The sequence below is a fragment of the Hyla sarda genome, chromosome 2 (genome assembly GCF_029499605.1).
Source record: "Hyla sarda isolate aHylSar1 chromosome 2, aHylSar1.hap1, whole genome shotgun sequence".
NCBI classification, from domain to species: domain Eukaryota; kingdom Metazoa; phylum Chordata; class Amphibia; order Anura; family Hylidae; genus Hyla; species Hyla sarda.
In genome coordinates this window covers 195,815,406-195,843,235 of record NC_079190.1, presented here as the reverse complement: position 1 = coordinate 195,843,235, position 27,830 = coordinate 195,815,406, and the positions used below count along the sequence as shown (strand labels likewise).

General features: G+C 41.8%; 1 protein-coding gene and 1 long non-coding RNA gene across 3 annotated transcripts in view; one reads left to right on the top strand and one right to left on the bottom strand.

Moving 5' to 3' along the window:
* Positions 1 to 24,514, top strand: part of RNF149 (ring finger protein 149) — a 61,727-nt gene extending 37,213 nt beyond the window's left edge. Inside the window, exons 2-8 of one of the 2 annotated variants that reach the window (XR_008888615.1) lie at positions 3,524 to 3,774; positions 4,509 to 4,577; positions 8,113 to 8,195; positions 9,125 to 9,221; positions 12,579 to 12,774; positions 17,397 to 17,533; positions 23,509 to 24,514. Coding sequence is in view for 1 of the 2 variants with exons in the window: in XM_056556089.1 (XP_056412064.1) it covers positions 3,524 to 3,774; positions 4,509 to 4,577; positions 8,113 to 8,195; positions 9,125 to 9,221; positions 12,579 to 12,774; positions 23,509 to 23,576 (764 nt within the window). In the remaining variant the exon portion in view is untranslated. The remainder of the gene's footprint in view (positions 1 to 3,523; positions 3,775 to 4,508; positions 4,578 to 8,112; positions 8,196 to 9,124; positions 9,222 to 12,578; positions 12,775 to 17,396; positions 17,534 to 23,508) is intronic. The other variant, XM_056556089.1, reaches the window with a different exon arrangement.
* On the bottom strand, positions 575 to 6,892 carry LOC130355666 (uncharacterized). The gene is made up of 3 exons (XR_008888617.1): positions 6,654 to 6,892; positions 6,237 to 6,315; positions 575 to 810 (listed from the first exon to the last, which is right to left on the bottom strand). It is a non-coding gene; the product is annotated as an uncharacterized LOC130355666 (long non-coding RNA).
* Positions 24,515 to 27,830: the final 3,316 nt, after the last annotated feature.

The window sequence follows — 27,830 nt, the reverse complement described above, 5'->3', positions numbered from 1 at the left end:
GTCGGCTTATACTTGAGTATATACGGTAGGTGTTATATGCATATATGCAATGTGGCCTATATGTCACGTGTGGGTGTACCCTAAGGGGGAGTTCAAAACATGGCAGAAAACACAGTGTGAACCCAGCCTTACAAATTCATGAATATATTTGTTTACATGTATGTTACCAGTTTTCAGTCACAGAAATTCTGGCTCTAACAGGACTTTTCACTTCATTTACCGGTACTTTTCCTGTAAGGTGTAATGCCAGTCTTATCTAGAAATTTTTCCTACCCAGGTTTTGTGATCTTTAGGTGTGGGAGATTGGAGATGGTAAACAGTGGTGCTTTTTGGGTGGAGTTTTACTTGTTACTAATAGAAGATACAATATCAACATTATATTGTGCGGAGTACAGTACCAATGTAACTTAAAGGGGTTATCGGGATAAATTAAATTGTCTTTGTCCCCTTATGCACATATGGTTAACTTTGTAAAGTAATTTTTTCTGTGGCTGTTTTTGTTCTTTCAATACACACTTACAGGCAGGGTTCACTAATCCGACACCCTTACACCCCCCCCCCCCCCCCTCGACCACCTGACATATATACCAGCTAGGGGCCTGGCCTTAAGGCAGTACATTATCCGGATTTATTTCATTGTTGCATCCTTGATTCTTATGTGCTTTGTCCTTTCCTTCATTCCATTTCTGAGCTTGCAGTTTCTGTTCGGCCTCAGCACATAACTATATGCAGTTAGCAGCTCTTGTGTTGCCCAACTCAACAGAAGCCCCATTGTCTGTTGGATCAGAGAAGCCTCTCATGTAGTCCGTCCTGAAATACAGATAGAACAAGTCTGTTCAGCTCATCAAATAGTTCAGATACCAATATTCATGTTCACTATAAGCAAAGCATAAGTCATCTGATCCAAGATAACTAAATCCGTTTTCTAAGATGGAGAGTTGTATAATAGTTGACCTAGTCTGACCAGTGCAACCAATACTGCAGATGCAAAAATAGACAGCCAATTTGTACATCTTAAAAGGGTTGATCGGTATCTTTTATATTTCCATCCACAGACCCATATGAGGGCTTGTTTTTTGCGTCACCAATTTTACTTTGTAATGACATCACTTATTTTACCATAAAATGTTCGGCACAACCAAAAAAATGTTATTTATGTGGGAAAATTGAAAAGAAAACCACAATTTAGCAAATTTTGGAAGGTTTTGTATTCACAGTGTACACTTAATGGTAAAAATTGCATATTTTGTTTATTCTGTGGGTCAATACGATTAAAAGGATACCCATGATATATGCTTTTCTATAATTGTACTGCTTAAAAAAATCTATTTTAACAAAATTAGTATGTTTGTTTGAAATTGCCCTATTTTGACCTCCTATAACTTCTAACTGATTTTTCCGTATACGGGGCATTTTGAGGGCTAATTTTTTGCACCGTGATTTTGTAGTTTTTATCGACAAAAATACAGCAATATTGGACTTTAAATTTTTTTTTACGTTTAAGCCGTTCACCTTTAAGGGATAATTAATATATTTTGATAGTCCAGACTTTTACGCATGCGGTGATACCAAATATGTTTATTTATTTTTTATGCTTTTTGGGGGGTAAAATGGGAAAAACTAAAAAAATTTTTTTTTTTACTTTTTTTTTTTACACTTTAATAGTCCCCATAGAGGACTACTCATAGCAATCATTTGATTTTTAATACAGTTCAGTGCTATGCATAGGACATAGCACTGATCAGTGTTATCTGTGATCTTCTGCTCGATCTCAGACCAGAGCAGAAGACCCCTGGACACGGACGGCGGCAGGTAAGGGGACCTCCGGCCGCCATGCTGGATGATCGGATCCCCACTGACGCAGATGCTGGGATCTGTATTGATCACGGCATCAGAGGGGTTAATGGCGGACATCCGCGCCATCGCGGATGTCCACCCTTACCGGCAGGTCCCTCCTGGCTGCTGATAGCAATCAGGACCTGCCGCGCATGATGTGGTCCGGTGCTCACAGTCATGGTGGAGTATAAATGTACGTCATGGTGTGTTAAGTACCACGGCACCATGACATACATTTATGTCCATTGTCGTTAAGGGGTTAAAGAGGACCTCCAGCACAGACTAACTTATGCCCTTTCCACAGGATAGGAAATAAGTAGCTTATCATGCAGGGTACGACCACCGGGGGACACCCCCCTTCCCCCACCCTCGGATCTCTAAAACGGGACCCCGACTATCAGTAAGGAGCACGTGGATGGCACACGCTCCATTCATATCTTAGGTAGTGCTGCAGAGACCAAAGTACAGCACTTGGGCATCATCAGCACTCCCACTGAGAGAGCCAGGGTCCCGTCCCAGTGTTTGCCCCCCCTCCACGATCAGCTACTTGAGTTAATTTTTGCTGGAGTTCTCCTTTAAACAAAACAAAGTCTGTACTTACCTCTCTCGTTCCCCCACAGCCCTTCCTATCCTGGCACTCTGTGTCTGCTGTGCTGCTCTTTCTGGTGCTGTGGTCACATACTGAGACAGGACACAACTGTGGGCAGTGATTGGCTGAGGAACAATGTTTTGTGCCAACTGTGACACATTGCCACTAAGCCAATCCCTTCCCACTGCAGTGTTTTGTTGTAATTGTATTTTCTAGTGTACTGAATGAGATTAATGCCAATATATTTCCTGAATGGGGCATCTTACAGCCTTTTGCCACTTTTCCTGTGGATATTCCTGCCTTAGATCTTGTTCCTGGCTTACCTGTAACTGACATACATATTATCTGAGCTATCAAGATCATAGCTAATCCGAACGTCCTCAAAACATCTAGCCTGTGACCCATATAGAGATCTGGAAGTGGATGAGCACTATTTACAACCATAAGATGATAACGTACCCAACTCCAAAGATGCCCTGTTCAATATGACACCAGGGTACACACTCTTCGGCACCGTTTCACGAATGCTTCCAGTTATATGTAATATGCAGAATATTGGGGAACGCCACTTATAAGGGGCAAATACCATTTTTTTCTGTTAACTCTTAGTTTGCTGCTAGTTCAAGGTAGGATAAATATGAGAGCAGTCTCTAATGTCATTTGTCCTAAAATACAGATAGAACAAGTCTGTTGAGCTCATCAAATAGTTTGGATACCAAGGTTTGTGTTCACTGTAAGCAAAGTACAGTATATAACTTATCTGATCCAAGATAGTTCCCTCATGTTTATTTATAAGAATTGACGTACCAGTATGAAGCGATAAAGCACAGTCATGTATAATTTTTGCATTGTCTCAAAAAAGCCTGGACAATGCAACCAATATTCCAAAAGCAAAAATTGTAATCATTTAATCTCCATCCATAACCTCAGTTTCAGTACATGTGAAAGGTTTATGGAAAACTTCTAATGACACGTGGATATGATGTAAAGACATTTTCGTGCTGTATGCTGGCATATTTGCTTTATTTTTCTCTTGTTTCCTGCCTTGCATGGAAAAACCTTTTCTTATTGATGACTATTTTCTTTTTTCTCTTACAGGAACTGGTAATACTGTGGTAATAATGGTCGGTTACCCAAAAGGAATGGACATTATGGAGCTTCTAAGAAGAAACATAGCAGTAAAGATGATTATCACTGTGGGCACCCGACATGTTCAGGAGTTCATCAGTGGTCAGTCAGTGGTGTTTGTGGCCATTGCCTTCATCACAATGATGATTATATCCCTTGCCTGGTTAATATTCTACTACATCCAACGTTTCATATATACTGGAGCACAGTATGGAAATCAGGTGAGTACAATTGCCATCCAGTTGTTGTTTTAAGATGGCCATGCACATTTAATACCTGTCAAATCAGTTGAACCTTTTCCCTGACATCTAGATGCCCAATACTAATATCCCTTGGCATCTGCAGATGAGTGACCTTCATACACAAAAGCCGGTTGGCCAATTCCGGCAAAATCTGCAGGTTTGGCATTTATCTAATGTGTATGTCTGCTTTTATTCACTGTGATTTAAAGGCAAGGTTACAGTCAGTTCACCCACACTAAACCCAATACACAAGGTAATAGTGCAGCTAAACCATATTACAATAAGGTATCACTTATGCCAATCTGCGGTCTTATTCTGGAGATACCTCTTGTATAAGCCTCCATTGCCAATAGTCTGCTTTGCGCAATGGGGATGGGATCCGACATGCTGGGTATGCCAGGTCTCTCATCCATTTTACAAATCCTGCTAATACAACGGGTATCTCCAGGGCTGGACTGCAGATCCAGATAGGTAATGTCACCCGGTTTACCCGCACTATGTATTTGGTTTTGTTCGAGTGAACGGACTGTCAGTTTGCCTTTCATGATGTGGACTTCATATCTGTGTAGGTATCCATGTACCTGTGTGTGTATATATATATATATATATATATATATATATATATATATATATATATGCCTAAAGCATTAAATGATTAAAATTATGTAATGAATACAGAGTTTTACTTTAACGTTTTTTCCTTTGTCTAAAAGGGTAACCGGAAAGAAACCAAAAAAGCCATCAGTCAACTTCAGCTGCATAGAGTAAAGAAAGGCGAGAAGGTGATTATATTTCCAATCAAGTTATACTGAAAATGTTTTTTCTTCCCATTGTTTCCATAAATTGAATTTTCTAAGGATAAAACATTTTTAGGGGAAATTCACGGAGTACAAATTGGCTTCAGACATTTCTGCAACCTAAAATCGAGTAATTTGATCTGAATGGTGTTTTAACTACTAGCATGTTTTTCTGGAAGTTCTTTTCTATTCAGTGGGACAGTCTCACAAAAATATCTGTGATAAACCAGATGTGTATTAATTTGCCCCTAGTACTTTAACCTCCCTAGCGGTACGATTCCGTCTGGAAATTTGTACCAAAAGCGGTACAATTTTTTGCATTGAAATTCCACATCTCCCCCCCGTCACATTCCCCCTCCCTTGTCACATTTCCCCCCCCATATCACATTCCCCCCTGTCACATTCTCCCCCCTTGTTACACTCTCCCCCCCCCCGTCACATTCATCCCCCCTGTCACATTCCCCCCTTGTTACACTCTCCCCCCGTCACATTCATCCCCCCTGTCACATTCCCCCCTTGTTACACTCTCCCCCCCCGTCACATTCATCCCCCCTGTCACATTCCCCCCTTGTTACATTCTCCCCCCCCTTGTTACCTTCTCCCCCCTCCATGTTACATTCCACTCCCCCCCTGTCACATCCCCCCTTTGTCACATTCCTCCCCCCTGTCACATCCCCCCCCTTGTCACATTCTCCCTTCTGTCACATTCCCCCTATGTCACATTCCCCCCTATGTCACATTCCCCCCCCCTTGTTACATTCCCCCCTCTGTCACATTCCCCCCTATGTCACATTCCCCCCCCCCTCTTGTTACATTCTCCCCTGTGTCACATTCCCCCCTCTGTCACCTTCTTGTCCTGCAGTAGAATACACTAGGTTTGCCGGCAGATTTCAAACCTAGTGTATTTGCTGCAGAACAAGCCCTTTCCCCTTCAGCCAATCACAGGCTTTACACCACTGCGGCCTGTGATTGGCTGAAAAGGGAAAGGTCCTGTAAGATGAATAGAGCAGTGAACAGAGCGCACGGAGGGGAACGACATCTTCAGGGACCGGGATTAGGTGAGCAAAAGGTTTTTTTATTTTCTTCCTTCTTACTTTTACACTTAGTTCAGGGTTTTCTACCAGGGTGCCTCCAGCTGTTGTGAAACTACTGCTCCCAGCATGCCCGGACAGCCTTTGGCTGTCCGGGCATGCTGAGAGTTGTAGTTTTGCAACATCTGGAGGCCCCCTGGTTGAGAAACACTGACTTTTAGTATATGTCTTTACCTGCTCTGGCCGGCCCCCGCAACGGGAGCCGACCCGAGCAGATAATCACATATTTTCCCGGGGGCTGCAAAAATCGCGATTTGATTGCTTTTGCGATATACTGTGCAGCCCGCACAGCAACTCTGCAATTCTACCCCGAGCGTGACTCGGGGTTACCGCTTCTAGCAGCGAAAATTAACCCCGAGTCACACTCGGGAATACCGCTAGGCTGGTTAAAGGGGTACTCCACCCCTAGACATGTTATCCCCTATCCAAAGGATAGGAGATAAAATGTCTGATCGCAGGGGTCCTGCCGCTGACCCCCCCCCCCCCCCCTCCTAGTTCATGGATGTGCTGGGTACCTCAGGTAATAAGTAAGCATCCTGAATTGGGGACCTACCTGTTGGCTCTGAAATTCCCTATAAGGCTTTGTTCACATTTCTGGAGGATATTCTACAGACCTCGTAACGCCGGCATTTCTGTAAAAAAAAATTGCCATCTCATAGCAATGCATTTGCTTCCGGAATCCGCAACATGTTCAATTTTTTTTGGCGGATGCAGGAATCGGGATTTCCACAGCAGATGTTGCTGCCGTGGAAATTCTGCCATGTGAACAGAGCAGCAGAATCCCATTGAAATCAATTAGAATCTGCTGCTGCAGAATGTCCATGCAGAAAATTCCTGTGGAAAATTCATGGACATTCTGCCGTGTCAAACAGGCCTTGAGAGGGTTAAAAAAGTGTTTTCTAAACCAAACAACCTAACAGAGCAGCACATAGTTATTGGAAAGGCAACATTCCATAAGAAAGCAGATTACTCAGGAGTGATACTTTGATTGGTTTCTTCCTCCTGTTTTGCTGTCGTGATTCAGAAGGACGTCAGTCGTCTTTTGTACAGTATAATTATGTACTGGTTTGAACACATCGTCTTAATGAATATTCAGTCCTGGAATCTTTGACGTAGTAGTAAATGTATTCTCTAAGAGCTGTCTCTGTGCAGCATCGGCCCTCTTGCATAGACTATTCTTGTCACACAGACTGGACACAGGCACTTGCATTGTACTGGCAGCAAAATCTGAAAACAGAAAACATGTTTATATTATTCTTTGCAAATATTTTGAATATTTTAAAGTGGAGATTTTGCAGGGCGATGTGGTGCCCCTAGCTTTGTATGCCATTTTGCTTTTCCACAGGATGGGTCCATGTCAGAAATGTTTTTGGGAAATCTGTAGTCATTCTGCAAATCTACTGATTTCTAAATAAATTGATTTCTTTTTTTTTAATCTACATATATATATGTTGATATTTTAATTCAGTTTAATCCTTCTTTAATCTAGATTTTATGCTGCAGATTTACATGCAGCTATATAGAAAATCTGCAGCGGGCATTTCCTGTGTGAAAGCACCTGAGAGAAGGCTTGATACTTTAGAAGTTCATTGTGGGGCTGGAGCTGTCATTATAAATGACAAGGGAATCCAGTTTTTACTTCAATAGCCCCATAATTATAGGCGAGAAGCAGTATATTATAGTATTATTTAATATCCACAGCTCCGCCACCAACACAACACTTTCCTACTCTGAACCCAGCTTTGAGAATCCAGACTGTCAGGCATTTCTAGGTTGATGTTGGACTAGATGGATTTCTAGAATAACAAATGCTGGATTAATGGATTATACAGATTATATATAGAGAGAGATACAGCCATAAACTGACATCTGCTGCTTTTAGCAATATTCCTATGATGCCAACACCCATCAGTGCCATACAATGTTCAGAACGTATTTTCAATTCTACCTAAACCTTAGCCTCCTTCTTATGTGGGATCGGTACCAAATAGAACACCTACACTGTAGAACCTCTCAGTCGCATTGAGAGGTGTTGCTTACACTTATCTGTAACATCATACCACATTGTATCTTTGCTCAGTCTTATTTTGATCACTTATTATTTGCTTGTTAAATATGATGCTGAGAAAGATAGAATCCACAAAGCCCATAACATTTACAGAGCGATTGGGAGGAACTGGATTGAATCATTAGGCAAACTACGGCAGTGCTGTGTGTGCTTGTCATGGACTAGTTCTGTTAGAACAGACTTAGTCTGGACAAGTCAGCCTGTTATGTTTCCAACACTGCTGCCGTCATCCGGGGCTTGTCCTTAGAACTATTTGCCGTGTAATCTCCGCAGGATGTGACTCACTTATTAGATTCTTGCGGTCACTGCATGTTGTTATTGAATTGCATCACTTATGTTTTTTTTTTTTTTGTCAATTCAGGGTATCGACATTGAAGCAGAAAACTGTGCGGTATGCATAGAGAGCTACAAACCCAAAGATGTTGTTCGCATTCTTCCATGCAAGTATGTCCTATATTTTTCATTTTGTGTTCCATTCTAATTTCCACATTACATGCAGAGTTATTAAATATTCAGAGGCTGAAAAAGCGACGATACCAATAACCATTCAGAAGATGAAAATGGAAAATTGGAATAAATGCACTAAAGAACTGATACATCAGAACCTAGCAGGGCCTGTGGTCAACATTAGTATTGCATGGACAGTCATAATCGTAATATTTTAGGTTTTAGGAATGATGTTGCCATGGTGTTAAAGGGGTACTCCCATGGAAAACATTTTTTTTTTTTTTAAATCAACTGGTGGTAGAAAGTTAAACAGATTTGTAAATTACTTCTATAAAAAAAATCTTAATCCTTCCACTACTTTTTAGGGGCTATATACTACAGAGGAAATGCTTATCTTTTTAGATTTCTCTGATTTCACGAACACAGTGCTCTCTGCTGACCTCTGCTGTCCATTTTAGGAACTGTCCAGAGCAGCATATGTTTGCTATGGGGATTTTCTCCTACTCTGGACAGTTCCTAAAAGTAATTTATAAATCTGTTTAACTTTCTGGCACCAGTTGATTTAAAAAAAAGTTTTCCACGGGAGTACCCCTTTAAAGGATTATTCTGGGTGTAAACAATGATTAATAATAAAAATAATAATTCCCATGGGAAAAGTGTGCAATACAATTTATTAAAAGAAAGAAAGAGCCTGTTTCTGATTGTGACTACATTCCCCCAGAAGGACTTATTAAACAATTTATTTACATCCCCGGAATACCTCTTTATTCATGTATTGTATAAATACTTTTATGCAAATATTTAGGATAAAAAAAATAAGAACTTTTTTTTTTTTTATATGAAAAATGTTGTTGCATACATCACATTTTGTTGATGTTTATTTCGAGACGTTACTGACAATTTATTTTTTCCGCTTCTCCATGTAGACATATCTTCCATCGACTGTGTATAGACCCATGGTTACTGGATCACAGGACGTGTCCCATGTGTAAACTGGATGTTATTAAAGCTCTGGGATTCTGGGTAGGTCAGAGCCACTCTGTATGGCAGGAAGAAAAACAACATTGTTTTTTAATTTCTTTTCTCTGTTTATCCCTGCATATGCTGAATGGGGGCCATAGCTTTACCAAACACTAAAGCAGTTCCTCACAGTTTTCAGGATCTCTGCTTGCTGTTTATATTTGAATACTAAAAATCTGAGGTGCTATCTTGTGCTTGTGCACAGTAGCATGTTTTCAGAATATGTTTGTAACCTCTCAATGTAAATAACATGTAAAATGAGGTTGGAACACATCATGCTTGCTTGTGACATAATTCGTAATGGCTGGCAGCAAATGCATGTAGTGGTTACTGCAGTCTTAGTAGCGTACTCAGCATCACTTACATTGATGAATCCCATATGAGGAATCCAAGACATCAAGAACTTAAGTATTACATTAATTGAGCCAGCCAAGGCATATGTATGCCTTATTTTGCATCTTCTAAGCCTACAGCAATATTGCTACAACACAGAATATTTATTTAAATGTGAATAGAGTGAAAACACCCATCTTGCTGTTACCTAAAGGGGTACTCCGCTGCCCCAGCTTTCAAAACCTTTTGTTCTGAACGCTTGGAGCAAGCGGCGGGGGTCGTGACGTCATGGCAGCGAAACATGTAGGGGTGGGCAATCTATATTATTTTAATCGCACTCTGACAGTTATAAGTGCGGGTGTCTGCAGCACAGCACTAGGAAAAGGGAGCTATTCCCTGCTAACTGATCTCTTACCTGTCAGTTGCTATTTTAATGCACTAAGTGGGAAGTTTTAGTGATACACCAATAAAGGTAATTTTTTAAGGGTTGAATAATAAGGGGTTTTTCACCCCAGGCTTCGGCCTTGGGGTTTGGTATATTAGGACACCCATGCAGCACTTAGACTAAGATCTTGTAAAAAGCTGACAACCTGGCCTAAGGCATTTTAGTGACCTTTGTAAAATAAAGTCATATTTGTGGTTATAGTGGGATACACAAGATTTAGAAAAGAGTCTGCTTTTAATTCCAGAAATAGCAGCATTCTTGGTCTGTGCTTTGTACTTGAATGGGGTTAGTTGCAATACATGAGTGACACTATTTTAGGGAACACTTTTATAACAGTGTTCTGTTTTTAAATGTAGAAATATTGTCCTGAGGCGGCAGTGTTCCACTCTGTCAGATATGGGTAGTAAATTAGCTAGGGCGTATTATGAACTGTGTGTACTGGAGTTACATAAAGAGCACAAAGTCCCATTGTATTTAAATATTTAGAGGACTGTAAGCTGCCAGTACGTAATGTTTCACCGTCTCAGTTATTTATTATTTACTTCTATCACTTTTAAGATCTGCATTTTACTATGTACTTAGATCTATTTTTATCTCTGTAACATAATGTCTGAAATATTTTTAGATGATCTCTGTAACTTACTGTTCTGTACAAGTCCACGGAGAAAGTGATTACGCAGAGCTTTTTGTGCATCTGTATACATTGGCTTTTTGTAGTTCTCGTTCTGTGTTTAGGAGATTACTAATAGAATTTCCCTGTGTTCTGCTGGTTGGAACACATGGTGCAGTAGAGCATGTGAGAGCATAAAAATAAGTCCTGTTCGTAAAGAACTTCCTAATAAACTTGCCTCAAGGTGAAACTTTCTGCCATCTGCCCGGCTGAATTCAATTAATGGCTATAACTCAAGAACTTGTTTGAAGTCGAATTTCATGAAGAGATTAAATGAGACAATTATTGCTTAGGAAACTCATTCCACCTTCCCAAAATCTGAGTAACATCTGTTCAGTGTTCATCTGAACCACCAACTGAGCCCCCCGACCTATCCCCACCACCACACACACTACATTCCCCGGAGCAAAACAGCCAAAAAGGTGATTTATTTTCTCTGCTCTTCTTCTTTCTGCTAGACAGTGAACTAAAGGTTAAATAATGACTGTTTCGGCATACTTTGCATAAATCAGTAGTACAAGCAAGTATAAAGCTTGGTAATGTCTTATATCCTAATCTCATTATTCACTCTGACACCTCGATCCATCTTGAGAGAGGAGATGAACTGTAACATAATGTCTGAAATATTTTTAGATGATCTCTGTAACTTACTGTTCTGTACAAGTCCACGAAGAAACTGATGACGCAGAGCTTTTGTGCATCTGTATACATTGGCTTTTTGTAGTTCTCGTTCTGTGTTTAGGAGATTACTAATAGAATTTCCCTGTGTTCTGTTGGTTGGAAAAAAAAAAACAAAGAAACACATGAAATCCCTGTGCCTGAATCCATTGCCGGCAGCAGCCTTTCTGATGGAACTCTAAGTTTTGCCCAAGAGGACAATAGAATAGCTGACTGAGGGATCAGGTTACATTTTGGCCATACAAGTCTAGAGAGAGGAAAGGAAAAACAGAGAATAGGAGGAATGGCTGGACAGAACTTTAGTGAGTATTAGATTTCACTTCAGTGGATGATTCACAGTTTACAATGCTCAGAACAGTTCTATAATGTTCTTCATGCTGCTGCTACATCAAAATATGTGCTATAGAGATTTAGGGAATCAGTATCGCTCTTCTGCATCAGAGATGCTAGGCTCCACCCACTAGCTCAGAAAAATCTGAATATTAGATCCTGGAACTCAATTATCTGGTTAAAAAAATATATACAAGAATGGCCAGAAATATTGCATCTCGTCATGTACACACAATAGCTTATCCCAAAAAGTTACCTGAAATGACCTGTATCCTTTATTAATACAGTATGAGTAAATGCTGTATCCTGCTGGTTCTAGGTAGTACATCCATGTACACAACTGTATGAAAAATATGGTGCCATTCAGCACTTGGAATCTGAATTTCTGGGTGGTATCATATGAAAACAGAGAAATCTACCCTTTTTAAGCCATTTTTACATTTTTTGCAGCAGTAGTTTGGAGTAAAAAAAAAATGGTTGTATTTTTTTCTACTCTACATCTCATATGTATCATTTTTTTATTGGTATCACAGACAATTCTGATAAAATCAGAATACTTGTTGAGAAATAATATGGTTAATGTTAGTGCAAGATAGAACTTACTAGCTGTATTAACAAGACGTAATGTAATATTATAAAATAAACTGCATTTTATGGGATAATGTGAGCAGTAGGTATGATACCAAGCAATGCAAAGTATGTAATGTGTATAATCTGATACAAAGTGGCATGCTCTGGATTTTCTCAACGTGACATGCGCTGATTTGCAATAAGGTGAAGCTTGACCTGTAAATACCCCCACCACAGTTGGCATACCAATGCCACCATATAGCATGCCATCAGTGAGTGGTTATAAGTAATACATGTAAAGGTTATTTTTGTAATAACTGTAAATATCTTAAAGGTGGAGCCTGAAGAAACACATGAAATCCCTGTGCCTGAATCCATTGCCGGCAGCAGCCTTTCTGTTGGGACTCTAAGTTTTGCCCAAGAGGACAATAGAAGTGAAATAAACAACCTGCCTACTTCTTCAACAGGAGACACCTTACAACAATGTAACAGTGCCAAGGAAGACGCAGGGGAGACCACTGCATTGCTAGGTGAGTGCATTTCTGGGCACAGTGCAGTCTTCTTGACAATTGCTCTAATTTGTTTTATTTATACATTCCATTACATAGATACTGTAGTTTTTTTTCATGACTGGTACTATATTGCAAAATGTTACATTCTTTACTGTTGTAAGCCAAAACGTCATATAGCGGCATCATAGCACAGATAAAATTGCATTATATTGAAACACCTAATAAAGATTGAAGACTTAACCCTTTTCCTCTATATAATGTGTATACGTGTCATAGCAGGAAGGTAGTTAGAGCTCTGTGATGGGTATGCTGTCTTGAGAAAGCTGAGCGGGTCACATGGTTATATAAGCAATGAATATAGATGAGAGCGGTGTGTATGCGCCTCAGCCAATCAGGGACAATCACACACTGCATCATTAAGGGGTTCATTATCAAAATTAGCCAACATGAAGCCAAAATCAGAAGTTGATGCAAGAAATCTGAAGGTGTCACAAGTGTCAAAACATCTGTCAGGCAGCACCTCTTAAAGGGACTATAAAGACTAAGCTGCTGGACACCAAGGGGGAGATTTATCAAAACCTGTCCAGAGGAAAGGTTGCTGAGTTGCCCATAGCAACCAATCAGATTGCTTATTTCATTTTGCAGAGGCCTTGTTAAAAATGAAAGAAGCAAAACAGGTTTTGATAAATCTCCCTCCTAGTCTTTTTTTCCTTCATTATTTGAGGACATAGGAAAATGTAAAAAATATAGCAAAAACACCAGGCGCACCATATAGTTTTCCATTTTTCCTTGACCCACTCATCATACTAATATATGTATATTTTGAACTGTCTGCTCTCAAGAGTTGTAATCAATAATTTCTTTGTTGAAGTAGAATAGAAACATAAGCAGGGGTTAAACAAACATTTCTAAAGCCTGCTATTAAGTGTCTGGCACAGCGTTACAACTTTCATTATATGTTTGGGAATTGATCTGTGCTATAGGCTTGTCAGGTTTTTACACCTTAGCTTATTTCTCCACTGCGGCAGCACCTCATTGGAGTGACAGTGTAATTAGAAGGATCTTAATTCTGTAGCAATAACTATAAGAATCCAGAAGAAATATTACACCCAAGAGGTTTTCTGGGAAAAATGCTGATGGGCTAGCTTTCACTGCTTAGAGCGAACATATAGGGGGAGATATATCAAATCCTGTCCAGAGGAAAAGTTGCTGAGTTGCCCATAGCAACCAATCAGATCGCTGCTTTCATTTTTGAAAAGGCCTCTGTAAAATGAAAGGAGAGATCTGATTGGTTGCTATGGGCAACTCAGCAACTTTTCCTTTCCACAGTTTTTGATAAATCTCCCCCATAGTGGTCTAATGTTAATGCTGCCCAAAATACTTCCAGAAAGATCATTTATCCTTTTCCCCATATCATGTACAGTCAGTTTGAACAACTATAACAGCCAGTATATGGCTGTATGTGCAATACAATCGCTCTTTGCATGATGGTTGGGTTAACAGCTCTTCAACTATTAACCTACTTTTATCTAATGTGTGTGACCTGACCACCTTTTAGACCCCCACTGAAAACACATTTATACATCTTATCCCCTATCCAAAGGTTAGGGAATAAGATGTATGATCACAGTAGGGATCGACCGATTATAGGTATGGCCGATAATCACGATTTTGGTTATTATCGGTATCGGCAATTATCTTGCCGATAATGCCCCGCACCGCCCCCACCGCACCGCGACCGCCACCCCCCTGACCCGCCGCACCCCCAACCCACCGCACCGTGTCGCACCCCCCACCGTGATGCTGGGCGGTATACCGGTATGGATTTTTGCCCATACCGCTATACCGGTCGGGCCCCTCCCCCACCTTCCGAGTCAATAAAAAAATTAAACTTACCCGTAATGGGGGTGGTCCGGGCCATCCATCCTTCCTTCCTGTAGTGTCCGGGGGCGTTCCGGGTGGAGGGTGAACCGGTCCGGGCTGTCCTTCTTCTCCTGCGGTCATCTTCTCCACTCCGGGCAGGCTCCGGCCTAGTACACTGCATAGACGTCGCTACACCGTGACGTCAGGTGCGTCGCTGCGCACGGGCATCACTGTGCAGCGGCGTCTATGCAGCGTACTAGGCCGGAGCCTGCCCGGAGTGGAGAAGATGACCGCCGGAGAAGAAGGACAGCCCGGACCAGTTCATCCTCCACCCGGAACGCCCCCGGACACTACAGGAACGATGGATGGATGGCCCGGACCACCCGGACAGGTAGGGGGAGAGAAGCGGGTGGCGGCGGCGGCCTATGGCCCCGCAAAAGCCACTGCAGATCATTGATTTAAAGCGCCCGCTTTAAATCAATGATCTGCAACGGTGTCGCAGGGGGTTAAATAGCTGATAACTTATACCGGAATATCGGTATAAGTTATCGGTATCGGCCCTAAAAAAACGATATCGGTCGATCCCTAGATCACAGGTGTCCTGCCGCTGGGGACCCCTGCGATCTCGGTGCAGCACCTTGCATTCTGTGCCAGGCGATGCCTGAGGAGATCGTGGGGGTCCCCAGCAGTGGGACCCCTAGGATAAGATGTATAGGTTATCTTTTTCCTCAAAAATGTTTCTTTAACCCCCTTAGCGACCCTTGACAGATCTAGTCCATCATGGTGCTGCTCAGGGTGTATGGAGCGGGCTCCTGACTTGAGCTTACTCCATATCCGGCAACCCCCAGCTGATTTCAGTAGCGGGGTACCACCGCTAATAAGCCAGCATGTGGCAATCGCTGCAGCTATTAACCCTTTAGATCGCCGCTGTCAAAGCTGACCTGGTGGTGTAGGGGTGTGGATCAATAGAACTGCTTTGATCTCCATGAGGAATCTAATGATTCCTCCTCAAAGTCTCCTAAGGGGACTAATAAAGTGTAGAAAAAAAAAAAGTTTAACAAAGGTTTAAAAAAAACATACATTTACCCCTTCCATAATAAAATCACCTTGGACCAACATAATAAAGATAATGTGTTATTTTCACTGAAAAGTGCACTGTGTAGAAACAAACATTTACCCCTTCCATATTAAAATCACTCCACTTTGGACCAACATAATACAGTAACCCCCCGACCTACGATGGCCCCGACATATGATAAAATCGACATACGATGGCCTCTCAGAGGCCATCGCATGTCGATGTCAGCATCGACATACGATGCTTTAATATGTCGGGGCGATCGCATTAACTCCTATCCGACAGCGCAAAATGCTTAAGCTGCTGTCGGATAGCAGTTTAAGCCTCCCTGGCAGGTTCACTTACCTATTCCCGATGCTCCGGGTCCACTTCGCGATCCTCTGGTGTCTTGCGCATCTTCTCCAGGGTCCGGGCCTCGCTTTCCGGCATTGTTAATACGTCACTACGCACGCCTCGCCGGCGCAGCAGCGTAATAACGTCACCAGAAAGCGAGGCCCGGACCCTGCAGAAGATGCGGAAGAAGCCGGAGGATCGCAAAGAAAACACGGGGACAGGGGAGTACAGCTTCCTATACTTTACATTGCACGGATCCCTCAACATACGATGGATTCGACAAATGATGGGTCGTTTGGAACAAATTACCATCGTATGTTGAGGGACCACTGTAATGTGTTATTTTCACCGAAAAGTGCACTGCGTGGAAAAGCCCCCCAAATGTTACAAAAAGGCTTTTTTTTTTCCAATTTTGCCCCACAAATATATATATATATATATATATATATATATGTATATATATAATTTTTTTTTTTTTTTTTTTTTTTTTTTTTTTTTACTTTCGCTGTAAATTTTGTGGTGAAATGATTGGTGACATTACAAAGTACAATTGAAGTAAAATTGAAAGCGTTATGGTTATTTAAAGGAGGCAAGGAGGAAAAAACAAAAGTGCAAAAATGAAAAATCCTTTTGTCCTTAAAGGGTACCTCTCATCAAAAAAACTTTTGATATATTATAGATTAATGTATGCAGAATAACTTTACAATTGCATGTTAAAGGGGTAGTCCAGTGGTGAAAAACTTATCCCCTATCCTAAGGATAGGGGATAAGTTTGAGATCGCGGGGGGTCCGACCACTGGGGCCCCTTGCGATCTCTCTGTACGGGGCCCCGGCTCTCGGCCCAGATAGCGGGTGTCGACCCCCGCATGAAGCGGCGGCCGACATGCCCCCTCAATACATCTCAGTGGCAGAGCCGGAGATTGCCGAAGGCAGCGCTTCGGCTCTGCCATAGAGTTGTATTGAGGGGGCGTGTCGGCCGCCGCCTCGTGCGGAGGTCGACACGCCCCCTTCCCGCGGGCTGTCGGGACTCCGTACAGGAGATCGCAGGGGGCCCCAGCGGTCGGACCCCCCGCGATCTGCAACTTATCCCCTATCCTTAGGATAGGGGATAAGTTGCTCACCACTGAGTCACCACTGGACTACTCCTTTAATCTAAAATATATCAAAAGTTTATTTGATGAGAAGTACCCTTTAAGAGGTTAAGAATATATGTAGCCCACCAAAACAACTCTCTTTAGACATTACTGCTACATGTGTACAGTCAGATTAGTTAATACTTTGTTAAAGTACATTAACATTACAAATGCCTGTTATACCTGATAAACGAGATTCTAGAACTACTGTACAATATCACTTTGTCCTTCAGATTAGCTGATGTCACAAAGACTTATATTAAGTTCAATATGGAGAAGGAGACTCTTCCACTGTCCGTAGCATATGTGCACAGTGACATTTTCTGATCTTTGAGGTTCTAGTAAGTCGCCGGCAGTAATGACAGAAAGTGTGAGTATGGATATAAGCAATAATGGGAATATGTAGTACGTTCCCCTGTATAGTAACACCTTTTATATGAACTAATAATTGTATGTGTCCTTTTGCCTTTTAATGTAGCGGAGTACCTCTTCTAACCTTAAAGTCCTTTGTCTTGAACAGTAATATACCAGTAACAAATATCTAAGCGACACTGTACACTCTCTTCTAATGAAATCAATTATTAAAGGAAGACTAAACCTAGAAATCAATGATACAAGTAAAGAGAAGATAACGTTGTCCACACTGCCTGTCGCTAGAATTTTCTGCATGTTCCTAAAGCAGTTTTAGGAGTATGCCCACAAGTCAAAAAGATGGTTACCTAGCCATCTCTATGTGGCCAGTAAAGATGGCTAGGCGCTTAGTGATATTAATGGGTGTTGCACAAACAGTGTAAGCCTGCAAGCTACGTTGTTAACAATAACTTCCAGTTATGTAAGTAGCGGAGCTCCCGGTGCTTCGCTATTTCTACACTGCACATTGGCCAAACCCCGGGAGCTCTAGAAATTTACGTAAACAGCGTATCCCTCTGAGCTATACTATTTATCTCACATTATTGTCAATGGGAGTTACACAAATTGTTAAGGGAGTTAATAATTTTCTTCAAAATACTTCTTTAGGGCTTGTTTACACAGGTGGATCAACAGCATATTTTACGCTGTGGATCCACTGACGATGGACCCCTACAGTGTGACTCAGATGTACCTGCTCGGAGCGGCAATCCGCCGCAATAAGCAGACACACTGGGATTTGAGAGTTGCCACGTGCATGCGCAGTATACTTGCACATATTGTGACTGCTCTCGACCTAGCTTAGGGAGCAGGGGGAGCGGCCGTGATGGGTGAGAGTACACTGCGCATGCGTGCGGGGACTCACACATCACAGCAGTGTGTCCGCTCATAGCGGCTGATTGCCGCTCCGAGCAAGCACACCTTAGGGTCCATTGTCAGCGTACCCGCAGCGTAAAATACGATATGGATCGGCCCCTGTGAATGAGCCCACATTTGATGCACCAGATGTGAAGTTGCAGATTCGAAGCTGTGATAAAATAAGATAAAATATAGGAAATAAAAGGAGGAGATTAAAGGGGTACTCCGATAGAAATGTGTTTTTTTGGTTTGTTTGTTTTTTAAATCAACTGGTGTCAGAAAGATAAACACAGATTTGTAAATTATTTCTATAAAAAATTCTTAATCCTTCAAGTACGTATTAGCTGCTGAATACTACAGAGGAAATTATTTTCTTTTTGGAACACAGTGCTCTCGGCGGACATCCCGAGCACAGTGCTCTCTGCTGACATCTCTGTCCATTTTGAGAACTGTCCAGAGTGGGAGAAAATCCCCATAGCAAACATATGCTGCTCTGGACAGTTCCTAAAATGGACAGAGATGTAAGCACTGTGTTCCAAAAAGAAAATAATTTTCTCTATAGTATTCAGCAGCTAATAAGTACTGGAAGGAATAAGATTTTTTAATAGAAGAAATTTACAAATCTTTTTAACTTTCTGGCACCAGTTGATTTAAAAAAAACAAAAACAATATTAATAAAAATTTTCCACCGGATTACCCTTTTAACCCCTTATGGACATATGGCGTACAGGTAGGCCCTGACGTCCTGGTACTTAAGGACACATAGCGTACCTGTACGCCTGTGGGAATTTTCGGCCCCCGCACGCCGGGAGGAGACCGTACCGGGGTAACTGCTGATATCTATAAGCAGGCACCCCGTGCAAACCTCAGGGGGACCCCCCATGTGTGCGATCGCCGCAAATCGTCGGTCAATTCAGACCAGCGATTTGCGACGATTCCGGGTCAATCGTGTCTCTGGTGACCTGGAAAAAAAAGGGTGAATGGGGCTGTCCAAGACACACCCATTCACCCTTATCCAGCAAGAGTGAGGTGGCACGGGTGCCACCACCTCACGATCACGTGATTGATCTGTCGGAACGTCTGACCAATCATGACCCTGCTGGGTGGTGATCGGTGCGGTGATCAGGGCCGGCGGGGGTCTCTTACCTCTCCTTGATCCGGCGGGGGTCCTCTCCGGTGCGGCGGCGCTGACAGGAGCGGTGGCAGCAGCGGCGGTGGTCCCGGCGGCAGGATACAGCAGGAGGTGAGGCCACAACAACTCTCAGCATGCACAGCCAAAGGGCATGCTGGGAGTTGTAGTTTTGCAACAGCTGGAGTTCCAACTACAACTCCCAGAATGCCCTTTGGTAGTCTGTGCATGCTGAGGGTTGTAGTTATGCAAAAGCTGGGGGCACATTTTTTCTATGAAAAAGTGTGCATCCAGCTGTTGCATAACTACAACTCCCAGCTTGCACAGACTACCAAAGGGCATGTTGGGAGTTGGAGCAGTGTGCCTCCAGCTGTTGCAAAACTACAACTCTCAGCATGCCTTTCGACTGTCATTGCATGCTGATTGTTGCAGTTTTGGAGACACATTGGTTGTGAAACAGAGTTTGTGTCCAAACTCAGTGTTTTGCAACCAGTGTGCCTCCAGCTGTTGCAAAAATACAACTCCCAGCATGCACTGAGAGACTGTACATGCTGGGAGTTCTAGTTTTGCAACAGCTGGAGGCACACTGGTTGGGAAACACTGACTTAAGTAACAAACTCTGTGTTTCGCAACCAATGTGCTTCCAGCTGTTGCATAACTACAACTCCCAGCATGTATGGTCTGTCAGTGCATGCTGGAAGTTGAAGTTTTGGGGTACAGGGTACATTCACACGGGCGGGTTTACAGCGAGTTTTCTGCTGCAGGTTTGAGATGCGGCAAATTTTCCGCTGCAGCTCAAACTCCCAGCCAGAAACTCACTGTAAACCCCCGCCAGTCCGAATGTACCCTAAGAACACTACACTAAACTACACAAAATAAAAAGTAAAACACTACACAGTCCCCCCCCCCAATAAAAATAAAAAAAAGTCTTGGACACTGTTTCCAAAACAGAGCCTCCAGCTGTTGAAAAAACAACAACTCCCAGTATTGCTGGACAGCCACTGACTGTCAAGGTATGCTGGGAGTTTTGCTGCAGCTGGAGGCATCCTGTTTGGGAAACACTGCCTTAGGGTATTTTTGTGGCAGATGCAAATCCCCAATTTAGGCTTCAAATGCGCATGGCGCCCTCTCTCTTTTGGAGCCCTGTCGTATTTCAAGGCCACATATGGAGTATTTTGGGGGGCTTTTTCTCCTTTTATCCCTCATGAAAAGTTAAACTTGGGGTCTACACCAGCATGTTAGTGTAAAAAAAAAATATGTTTTAGACTAACATGCTGGTGTTGCACCATACTTTTAATTTTCACAAGCGGTAAAAGGAGAAAAAGACCCCCAAAATTTGGGGAAATACCCCATATGTGGACGTAAAATGCTCTGCGGGCGCACAACAAGGCTCAGGATTGAGAGCGCACTATGTACATTTGAGGTCTAAATTGGTGATTTCCACAGGGGTGGCTGATTTCACAGCGGTTCTGACATAAACACAAAACCATAAATACCCATCACGGAATGTAACAAGGGGTATAGTGAGCCTGAACACCCCACAGGCTCGTTAAAGTTGGATGTGAAAATTAAAGAAAAAAAAATTTCACTAAAATGCTGGTGTTACCCTACATTTTTCATTTTCACAAGGGAGAATAGGAAAAAATCCCCCCCACAATTTGTAGCCCCATCTCTTCTGAGTAAGAACATACCTCATATGTGGATGTAAAGTGCTCTGCGGGTGCACTACAATGCTCAGAAGAGAAGGAGTGCTATTGGGCTCTTGGAGTGAGAAGGTATCAGAAATTGAAGGCCATGTGGGTTTACAAAGCCCCCATAGTGCCAGAACAGTGGACCCCCCACATGTAACCCCATTTTGGAAACTACACCTCTCACGCATTGTAATAAGGGGTGCAGTGAGCACCTTGTCCTGATGAAGGGCCCACTCCAGGCCAGAAACGCGTTGATGTGCTCATAATAAACGCTACCCGATTAAACCCTTTAAGAGCCTGGCCTCTTTGGTCGAGCCCTGCAGAGAAAATCCCCTTTTTTCACCTATTTGCATTTGATACTACCGATGACTCCAGGGAGTGTTCGGAGGGATTGTGAGCCGCAGGACCCAAAGACCCACTCTACATGCCAATAAAGGTGTTGTGCTCTTTGCGCAACACTACATGGTGAGTGAGATTCACACCTTTTTCTCCTACACTAATGTTTTACTGTGCTTCACTAGGGACGCGTTCCCTTTTTTTTCCTCCTTTTTTTTTCTTACTCTAGTAAAGAAAAGTAGAAGAGAAGCACAGTTATATATTCAGATAATTAAGCTTGTCCTTATATGTGGTTCTGTATTTTAGTGTGCTTCAAATGGCCTCAATGTTCTGTGACTGTCCTGATAATAAGGACTGCTGTCCTGAATTATCAGGGTATACAGACATCATAGAGGGGGTGGTCCCCTGCTAAGTCCCCAGCTGGTCATTATAGAATAAAACCTTTATGGTTTACTTTGGGATGATGTTAATCTGCCCCCTACCTGTAAAGAAAAAGCCCCTTTGAAAGTTGCTAGCAAGATTTATGATTCTAGTGCGCACTAACTAAAAGCAGATGAGACCATTAGAGTTTTATTGTACTGGAAATTTATTGTTCCAATTAATTTTAACCATTCTGCCCCAAATAAATGGGTGTTGTGTCTTGTGGTACTGAGGCAATAGTTCTGTGCATGAGAGTTTATTGTATCTTACCATCATCAACACATTCATATACATATAACTGCATTCCTTTAGTTGTTTTTTCACTCTGCGTTTTTGGTTAACGAACATGGTTTTTATACTCTTGAAAAGGAAAAAACAACAATGTATATGTTAACCAGATGCTGAAAACAGATTCTGCTGTATGCTATACAGCAGAATCTGCTTCCTATTAGAAAACATTGTAAATTTTAATTCAAAGCAACATGTCTGTAAATAATAGCACAGACTATTATACTAAACTGTACAGCAAAATAAAAAACCAGAAACTAGAGAAACATGGACAAACATCTTGTTTGTCAGTGTTGCATAATAGAAATTAATCTTTACATTAAAATGTTTTCAGGTATATACCGTAAAAATGTTTACATTTAATAGTTAAAGAAGTCGTATCATGGACAAAATCGTATCCCCAATATACAATATCCTGTATGGAGCCCCGGCTCTCCTCCACACCGGCACTTCATGACCCCCGCACGAAGTGGGGGCTGTCATGCCCCCTCTATATAGCTCTATGGGAGAGTTGAAGATTGCAGAAAGGCTCTACCATAGAGCTATATAGAGGGGGTGGGTGTTGTGATGCGCCGATGTGGAGGAGAGCCGGGGCTTCATAAAGGAGGATACGTTTTTAACATGATAGCTAACAGATCGCTAGAACAAGCATCCACCTGATTCTCTCCCCGCTCTGTGTCTATATGAGCAAGACTGTACCATAGACTGTCACGTGTCCAAGATGGTCTCATAACGTTAGAGTCTGGAAAAAAACCTGCTAAGCACGCACTTTTCCCGACCCTTCTTCTGAGCGGTCGGGATCTGAACACTCAGATCTCATTCGATTAAAACTTTTGATTTCTTTTACATATCAAAAGTAATTTTTCATCGTGACTGTGCCCATTTTAAAGGGGTTATCCAGGAATAGAAAAATCAAACTTATTTCTTTCCAAATACAGCACCGCACCTTCCTTGTCCTCAGGCTGTGTTTGGTATTACTATTTGGCTCCATTCACTTCATTGGAACTGAGCAAATATACCACAAACAACCTGAAGACAGGTGTGGGGCTGTTTTTGAAGATACCAGCTGTTTCTTTAATCCTAGATAACCCCTTTAAGCAAAAGAAAGTTGGCTTGTGATGGACGGGCAGTGAACCAAAATGCCATTTTCATCTTAGAGCTGTACATATAGATGTGATATAGCAATTGATTAGTAACATGTCTTTTCCTCTACAGATGATCCTGGCAGTGAGGATGCATCCGGGGAACAAGCACAGATTTCTGGAACTCCTACTGCTCTCTAACCTTTCTGATGAAGGCCCTACAGACTGCTAGAAATTTTACGGGTTTTATATAAGCCATGAAGTGACATTTGGTTTAGTCAGAAGAGTATAAGAGGCTTATAACTGCCGGATACTTATAATATTATTCTATTTAATTTAACATACAAGCCCTTTCTTCAAGCACATACACATGGCATTTGTTACATATTTGTGTGAGGTCTGATGAAGAGGGTAGAGGCAGGTACTGGTGATACAAGGTTACAATTGATGTCCCTATATAAAATATATGCATTCCTGGAGGGGAAAGAGAACCTTTTAGCTAAAAGAATGCCTAAACTTTAGCGGACTAGATTATAACTGATGACGTACCTGCTTATTCCCTCTTCCTGTATACTTGGACTCCACGAAAAGAAACCTTAGAAACAAAGCACTTATAAAAGGAGACTGCCTGGTACTTAACCATTGTCTTGATACCCATGCACAATATACTCCTGCAAGTATAACTGATGGCTGATTCTGGAAATCTGTCTCAGGAATATCTGTATAAATAGCAGCGCTGAACAAAATCTGTTGTACTAGGTCCACCTCAGGAATAAGGAGATCTACAGTGATGAACAAGTTCTGTTCTGTTGGATTCAGCTCAGGGATCCAGGCACCTGCAACGTTGAATACGTAATGTTTTTGTTTTGGATCCAGCTCAGGAATTTGTGTGGTTGCGGTGATGAACAGATGCTGTGGTTGTGGCTGGAGAATAAAAGCATTACAAGATTACACAATTGGAGGAGGATACGCTTTAAGACTCCGTTGAACTCATTAATTCGTTTGACCAAAGGCTGCTGAATATTTTTTTTTCTTTTTGTTTACAAATAAAATAAAAACAAATGACAGAATTACTACATAATGTACTGTGCGGAATATAAAGAGGAGGAATTAAAGCCTTTTTATTGGTTGTCATAAATGGTAAATTGATTTGTGTGTTCATTCTGTGACCAAGTAATAGGTACGGTAATGACAAAGATTAGATATTCCTGATTGCAAGAGTTTGACCACTGGGGCCCCAATTGACCTTAAAAACGGGGCCCTGGAGTCTCCCTGCTGAATGGAGTAGTGAGGCACCATGTGCTCTGTGTATTGTCTATGAGAGCGCCACAGGGCTTGGCACTATAAATGTGTGCCAATACATTATTAATTCAAAATAGAAAAAAATACCAGTGCAGCACCAGTTCCCAGCTCAGACCCATGCTAAAGTAAGTTTGTAGTGTAAAGCCTGCAGTTCCTGGCAAAGTGTAGATCAGGAGCCATTGTATACAACGTGAGCTCCACACTGCCAGGACCTTTACACTAAAAATCTCACAGCCTCTACGCTACATACTGTGAGCCGGGATCTGGTGCTGCATTTACAGGTCTCTGTAATATGAGGGATCTGAAGGGGAAAGGATTGTGCAGGTACCATTACCCCGATCATCCCCTACACCTATAGGATGGTATAACCTGAGACTCTCACAGCCGACTCTAGCACGACCCTTATGTAAATCACAGCCCCTCACTGCAGCATCAGAACACAGCATTGTAATGAAGGGTACAAAAATCTTCATATCTGACACTCGGGACGCCCTAATATTTGGGGAGGCCACAAATCCTTATGAAATTGCATAGTTTTAGCAGGTTGAACATAAGTTTGTATAATGACACAAACCATATGTTAGAGATAAATTGGCCATACGCTGACAGCTCTCTCCCTCTCCCCCAGTGGTGTCCTGCCTCAGTAAATGTGATGTATTGACCATTGCACCAGGAAGTGTAGTGTGGTGGGGACTAGGCGCCATGATAACAGGCTGTGGGGAAGCACAGGAGGTATAGGCTTTTTTACTTTAAGCAGACAGCCTGGGGACATTTATTGGGGAAAAAATAGCAGGACAACTCCTTTAAGACTGGGGTGTAAAATGTTGCCTATAGATATTGAAATTTAAACATAAAAATTGATGCAGAGCGGGAACAGATTTTTAAAGTGTACCTGTCAGATCCAACAAAAAACATTTTTTTATATATCATTCCGTACCTAATCCTGACCATGTACATGTATATGTGTCTAGCACCTTTATTTATTTTTTATTACACTTTTAGTTTATCTCACTAGTCTGAATTCCTCTCAAAGGGAGGGGGTGTGGCCTCACAGTGCAGGTCTCCGCCCCCTCCCTCAGTATGCTGTCTGGTCACATCTCCCCTAGCATTAGGAAAACTACAACTCCCAGCTTGTCCTCACTGACAGTAGCGGGACACAAGCTGACAGTGGGAGGATTTTTGACCAGAACGTAGTCACTAATATGGACATTTATCAACGGGTTTAGTTAGGTTTTCTTTACTATAATTGTCGCAAAATTGTCGCAACTGCGACTACGCGATTTTTCGTGCTACATTTTGACTGAAAATCGAGAAAAGCAAGTTTTCCAAAAATTAACTACGTAGTAATTTTAAAATGGACTACGGGTAGTCAGGTATTTATTAACTGCGACAGTCGCAACTGCGCTAAAAAAAAAAGTCGCAACAGGGTTAAAAATTGACTATATTTACTCCAGCTCAAACATGGAGCAGAAAAAGCTACTACCAAAGTAAAAAAAGGAAAAATTGCTTACGTGAAAGAAAATTATCAACAGGCTGAAACCAGTTGATAAATAAGTCACACATAAGCAAAAAAAAAAGTAAGGAAAAAATTACTAAAAAAAAAGAATACATAAGCAAACATTGATAAATGTCCCTCTAAGTTAATACGCAAAGGGCAATTGAAATGTGCACGGACATGTCAGCATGTAATTTCCCATATCTCGGAGGCACAAATCATAGTATGAAACTAGCCTTAGTCTATGAGATGAGAGTATCAACTTTTTTTTCTCCCCGCTATTTCTAACAATTGGTCAGAATCTGAACACCCCAACCAATCAAAATCTTCTATATTTTCTAGTTGTATAATCGAATTTGAACATTGGTTTATCACTGGTTTCACAATTGATATCCTTGATCAATAATGGTTGAAAACATCACAGAGAAATGTTAGGTTAAGACTATTTGTGTTACCTTCAAAACAAAATCCATTTGATTCATCGATACCGGTTATGAATGCTAGTGGGTTCATGTCATGAATTGTTCACTGAGTAGTCCGTGACTCTATTATCTGCCTATTAGACTTCTTTTATTGCCATTTTCTTCTTCTGTAGGGATTGACTACGGATCCCAGTATTTGACATTTTCTATATCTGGCCTTTTTTGGCCCCTTTATGTAAATTATTAACAGTTTTGTCTTAGGTGGACAAGTTTGGGTTCAATGTACTGGTTTAGTGTCCCCACTGTGTATTTGCTGGTCAACACAATTTTATATTAGGATCCTTGACAGAGTGAATTAGGAAGGCTCTTATACAGATTCCACCCCCCCCCCCCCCCCCCAACTCCTGTAGGTAAATAGCCACGCAGAAAATTTTGCAACTTTTGACTGTCTGGCATGCATAATAAGTTCCCTCCAATGTGCCATTAGAAAATGACCTATTGTTTTAATCAAGTTTGTATGTTAAACACAGTTAAGAATTTGGTGTTTTTTTTTCCTTCTAATTTTCCATTTTACTGTCTATAATTTAATTTTTTTTTTCATCTTTTTGATAACTAAGCCTAAACTGAGACTTCTGTTCAGATCACTTTACAGCAGTCTGCTTCCTATAACAGACAGGATAACAGTGAAAGATGACAACAGTGAGCAAAACATTCCTTTTAAGGGGGTTCCCTTAATGATGCAGGACGTATATTTACATCCTGCACCGGCTCCTGATATGTGAAGCGCACTCACGAGCTGAGCGCGCTTCATACCCGGCAGGACCCGGTTGCTATCAGCAACCAGGACCCATGGCTAGTACCGGACATTGCCGATCTGGCTGATGTGCGGTATTAACCCTTTAGACGCCACGATCAAAGTTGATTGTGGCGTCTAAAACAGGAGAACTGTTGCCGGTTAGCTCAGTGGGCTGTTTGGGACCGCCACAGTGAAATTGCAGTGTCCCGGACAGCTGAGAGGACAGTGGGAGGCTTCTTGTAGTATAGCCACGTGCGTAAATGTCCGAACTATAAAAATATAATGTTAATTAAACCGCACGGTCAGTGGCATACACATAAAAAAAAAGTCCAAAATTGCGCATTTTTGGTCACTTTGTAATGAGTGCTAAAATTGCCCTACTCTTACTTGTGCCTTTTTTCTTCCACATATACAGCCTCTTGGTTTTTTGTGCTGTGATC